This window comes from Triticum aestivum, chromosome 1D (assembly GCF_018294505.1).
Source record: "Triticum aestivum cultivar Chinese Spring chromosome 1D, IWGSC CS RefSeq v2.1, whole genome shotgun sequence".
NCBI lineage: Eukaryota > Viridiplantae > Streptophyta > Magnoliopsida > Poales > Poaceae > Triticum > Triticum aestivum.
Genome location: NC_057796.1, coordinates 316,360,752 through 316,366,005, shown reverse-complemented (window position 1 = coordinate 316,366,005; position 5,254 = coordinate 316,360,752). Strand labels below are relative to the sequence as shown.

The following is a 5,254-nucleotide window of genomic DNA, read 5'->3' as shown; positions in this document are numbered from 1 at the left end:
GTGACTATAGGAGGAGATACACTAGTTTGATGCCTCCTGCGGGTTGAAATGTGTCGATTAAATTGAGTAGATGGGTTGAGGTGCCACGAAATGTTGTCATGTAACATAAGAATATATGATGTCATGTACTAACGAGCTGAAACTCATTATTAAGTTTAACTAGCTAAAAAACAATAACTAGCTCTATTCATTAAGAAGCAAGCTAGAGCTATCAAGCGCTCATTAAGCTCGCGAACTACTGGTCCACCCCTACAGTGCTACACATGAACACCAAAGGAAATGTGGTGACCCACCAATGCGCTAGGCAGTCTCTACTTCTTTCTACTGATTCTTGCCCTTTTGATGCAATCCCTGATTTTCTGAACCTATTCAATGAAATATGCTCCGCTTGCCCCTCAAAAGAAGAAGAAAAAGTTGCTCCGCTTGAATGAACAAAAGTCATGTTGGGCGGTTCTAAAAATAAAAAAAAACTAGCCAGGCCACAACCACCTTACTAACAACTTCTTGCTTGCTTGTCGGCGTGGATTATCTACTTTTTTTAGACGGTAGCGCAGATTAGGGCATGTATAACGGCATCTAATCAACCGTCTATAACGTATGCCACCTCAGATTTTTCATTACATGGAGGAGAGAGAGCTAGGAGAGAGACCGAGGGTGTCGTTAATTTTGCAGACGGTCGATATCCTCCCCGTTGTACGCTCAGGCGTCGTTAGTTTGCGGTTTGCATGCATCAGTGCCCACGTTCTGGGCAAGAAGTACAACGAAAGATAGAGGTTCCCATGCAGCGGTCTGCCCACGATCCACGTGCTACAGATAGCAAAAAAGCAGACTATTGTAGATGATGTTTTTACTGCTGTCTATAGATGACGTGGATGATCATTACAGTGTCTAAACTGATGTACATGCCCTTACCTGGAGGAGCTCCTCCGGGTCTCCTCCAGTCGGTATCAGCCTTCAGCACTATGCATGATGACCAATATAATCGGTGTTCAACACCAACATGGTGCCGCCAATCCAGCTAGTTAGCCACTCTGGCTTGCTGCTGGCTCAATTGTCTGCTTACTAGTTGCAAATAGCGGATTGGAGTACTCAGTTCTCCGGCTTGCTTGCTTGCCACTTTACTTTGCCCGGACCCGACAGGCAGCAAGCAGCTATGTATGTGTCTCTTCCCGTTCGTACTGCATACATGGCTAAGATCAATAGTACAACAATCATGTAAACAAATTATTATCGACTTGCCTTCCATCAGCATATCTATCTACCCGAAGATCGATAGTAATTTAGTATTGTAGTAATTGTTTGCTTTAAGTGGGCTATGAAAATAGCTTCTGGCACCAGGACAAGGGTGTGATCGAAAGCACAAGTATGGATATGAAATTGGCTCCGTTTCCCTTTCACCCCTCCTAGCAAAAAATTGGTTCTTCTACTGTATCTAAGATGCAAAATACCCATCAAAAAATAACAGTAACGACACTAGAAGATTGTTCCGGATTGCCCTGATGATCCTCAGCTGTAGCGAAGGGAGATGTCCTCTGTAACTTGCGGTACCTCATGCCTCGAGGAGCATCAGTTATCCAGATTTCTTCCTTTTCTGGGCCTGCAAAGTCAAAATGCATTCATTGCTTATCTATTTGTACAATGCACACAAGTATATGTCATATCACGCTTCACGCAACACATATGCTAAACTACCTTGTAAAAGAAACTAAACAGAATTCTAAGATGGATTTTCTTTGTTCACTAGCCGCGAGAAAAATGGATATTAAATTTAACTAATACAGTGGAAACTGAAGAAGAAGCAAAGCAAGTACCTCTTGAAGTTTTCGGAATACCGATGCTTCCAAATCGCTGAACCCAGTTCCATCAATGTTACTTGTCCTCGGTTCAGGTGTTTGAGTTGACCTTGCCGGTGGCCCTCCCGATTCTTGAACAGAAGCAACAATCAATGGGACAGGGAAAACATTGCACACAGAATGGTTCTTCAGTGCAGTTTGCTGTAAAAAGTCAACAAGTGCTGGTTAGCCGCACAACAAAAACATATAATAGATTCCGACAGATAGTACAACTTGGCAAAGATCCACGCGGTGATATGATATGGAAATGGAACAAATGACAACAATACTGATTATTGAACCATAAACAGAGACAGAAAGGCGCCATGCATGATACTCCCTCCGTTCCTAAATATAAGTCTTTTTAGAGATTTCAATAAAGACTACATACGGATGTATGTAGACATATTTTAGAGTGTAGATTCACTCATTTTACTCCGTATGCAGTCCACATTAGAACCTCTAAAAAGACTTATATTTAGGAACGGAGGGAGTAAAACATAGACATGCGACTGCTTGCAAACTCCTACTATCTTGTAGCGGATCTGAAATGAGCTCAGTTTTATGTGCTAGTTCAAGATCTACAAGACTTTTAATTAAGGTAGAAAATTTCTCCAGGACAATAAAAAAGTAGATAAATGAAACTTACTGCCGCCTCTTTGGAAGCCATGACAATAATTGCTGAACCCTTGCTCTTTGATTTCCTAGTCTTGATCACAATGTCTTCAACAGTGCCGAATTGCTTAAAGATCTCATCCAGCTTTGCTGCAGTGTAGTAATCTGCACCACCTTCCCAAGAAACTTTCAAGATCTTACCCTTGTCCGTTTTTGGTCCGTTCTCTGGAGTTCCACCCTTCTTATCTCCATGTGCCTAAAAGGAGAAATAACCAAGTTGTGGTCAGTCAGTAGTAGTACCAACACAAAAGGTACAAATCAACAAATCTCCTGCATAACCTTAAGATTTTACTTTGAAGGGAATGACCTATCAGCGTTGTGCGCAGCAAGGATTACTCTGTTTGTAGGTTAACACTTTCTAAAAAAAAAATTCATCACCCACAGTATGAAAGTACTCCCTCCATTCACAAATATAAGATGTTTTAACCTTTTTTCCCGAATCGGATGTATATAGACACGTTTTAGTGTGTTTATTCACTCATTTCAGTCCGTATGTAGTCCAACTGAAATATCTAAAACATCTTATATTTGTGAACGGAGGGAGTATATATTACTCTGTTTGTAGGTTATCATCCTCAATGCTACATGCAGTCAGTTATAAACTGTTCCGCCTTCCTCTGCAAGGCTACAATTGCAAACCCTATCCCCTCTGATCAACTATCACTCTTCAGTAATACTAATTCAGAAGTACGCTAGTTTTAGGGGCATCATTTTGGCTTTTATTTACATCTAACGTCTAAAGCTCAACTTCCGGGCAACTGATTACAAAACCACGAGGGTGAATATTAATTCAGAAGTACGCTAGCTGGATGAGATCTTTAAGCAATTCAGCACGGTTGAAGAACTAGCTCAACTTCGCGTGCAAGAGGCAGGCAGCAAACTATAAGTGCAGCAAGAGCACAGCGCTATCAATCCTACACGAAGAAACATAGGAATTGAATAGATTCAAACAACAGAGAAACATTACCGGAGTCGAAGCAGAGCCAGAGACGCCGGACTTCTTGGCAGCGAAGAACTCATCGAGTTCGCGCTTGACGTCAGCAGCCTTCCGCTTATCCTCTCGCCTGGCCAGCTCGACGGGGTCGACGGCGGGGCCTCCGCCGGCGGCGAAGGCGCGCTCGCGCTCCTCTAGGTCGGACACGGCCTTCCGCCGCTTGACCCCGGTGGCGGCGGCGCGGGCGGCGGCCTCGCGCCGGCCACGGAGGCGGGCGTCGAACTGTCGGCGGAGGGACTCGTCCCGGAGGAACTTGTACGAGCTGGCGAGGCTCTGGAAATCAGCGGTGGCGTTGGGGTCGTCGGGGCGCTTGTCGGGGTGCCGGAGCCGCGACTGCGTCCGGTAGGCCTTCTCGATCTGCTCGACGCTCAGCGCCGCGCCTTCCTCGCCGGACGGCAGGCGGAGCACCTCGTAGTGGTCGACGTCCTCCCCCTCCTGCCCCATCGCCGCCATGGCGGAACCGGCCGCGATTCGGCGAAACAGGGAGCGGCCCTCAGATGCGGAAGCGTGTGACTACGAGGCGCTGCTCAGGTAGTTCGGCAAGCAGGTGTACACGACGCCGAGGGTGGGTGGCCACGGCCGAGGCTCCTTCTGCGGTGCGGGGATGCCGGCGAGACAAGAGCGGCGCGGCAAGGCGCGGCTAGAACGCCGCGAGCCAAACCCCAGAACAGAGGAGGGCTAACCCTAGAACGCTGGAGAAACCTGAGCGGGACGAGCGGGTGAAGAAACCGCGAAATATCTCCAGGAGCGGCGCCGGGGCGGGGGGGGGGGGGGGGGGGGGGGGGGGCGGCGGCGGCGGCGGAGACCCTCGGCGGCTGGAGGCGGGGAGGCGGTGCGTCAGGCTCAACCTGACGCCTGAAATATGAAGACGTCTGAAAGTGTTCAGAGTTCAGAGTTCAGAAGCTACCTGCAAGTGTTCAAAAATTCAGAACGTTCCGAACAGAGGTAGAGTGAGAGCCTGCAAGATGTGATATTGAGTGTGGTGCGATGAGCATCCACTGGTTTGGCCAGGTGTTTGATTTGCCGTCGCAGAAGAAAGAGATTTGGTGTTTCAGAATATCTTGAGAACGGCCTCACCTCATGCAAAGCCTATCTTCAGAGTGGCTGAACCTGCAATTCTGTATTGTGCTGCATATTGTGGACACTGCCTGTAATTCTGACAGAAATTAACAAATGTGACATATGTACCAAAGATTATTACATGCTTCGTTTTTGGCATTATCGATTGCATATGCTATGCACACTCAATACTTTCATGATGAAGCTTGAAACTGTAACTTGAACCTATTAACGTAGAGACCATACTTTATTTAGACTAACATGGCTCGCGAAAAAAAAGAAACACAACCAATCACAAGGCGCAGTGAAGCATGCATGTCCCTCTAATTCATGTCATTTTGCTATGAATGTTGTAATTTAAATTGGATACAAATCTTGTAGTTTTTTTGCTATGAATGCTACAATTGGTATGGTTACTAGAATTTTTCTATGAGTATATTAGAATTTCAAGATGCAAGGTTCTATGTTCCATTCTTATCTTTCCTAATCCCATCTCATCTTTGTCTAATGGTGGACGTGAATCAGAGGGTCTTTTTTACTGATGGGCACATATGACATACTCGTTGGCTTTCGAAGCTCGATGATGACACTTTGTGGGCACCACATGGCACATGAGTCATTTTTCTTTTGTCTTAATGTTAGGTTTTGGTTCGCCGAATCTTATACTTGGGTTGCACTCCTTGAATTTCGGCAA

General features: G+C 46.0%; 1 protein-coding gene across 1 annotated transcript; it reads right to left on the bottom strand.

Annotated features, from left to right (window-relative positions):
* Nucleotides 1-1,203: 1,203 nt before the first annotated feature.
* On the bottom strand, nucleotides 1,204-4,258 carry LOC123181723 (pre-mRNA-splicing factor cwf23). The gene is made up of 4 exons (XM_044594047.1): nucleotides 3,475-4,258; nucleotides 2,482-2,703; nucleotides 1,812-1,994; nucleotides 1,204-1,597 (listed from the first exon to the last, which is right to left on the bottom strand). Exons 1-4 carry the CDS (start codon nucleotides 3,952-3,954, stop codon nucleotides 1,571-1,573), a joined length of 912 nt encoding a protein of 303 aa, XP_044449982.1. The 5' UTR covers nucleotides 3,955-4,258; the 3' UTR covers nucleotides 1,204-1,570.
* Nucleotides 4,259-5,254: the final 996 nt, after the last annotated feature.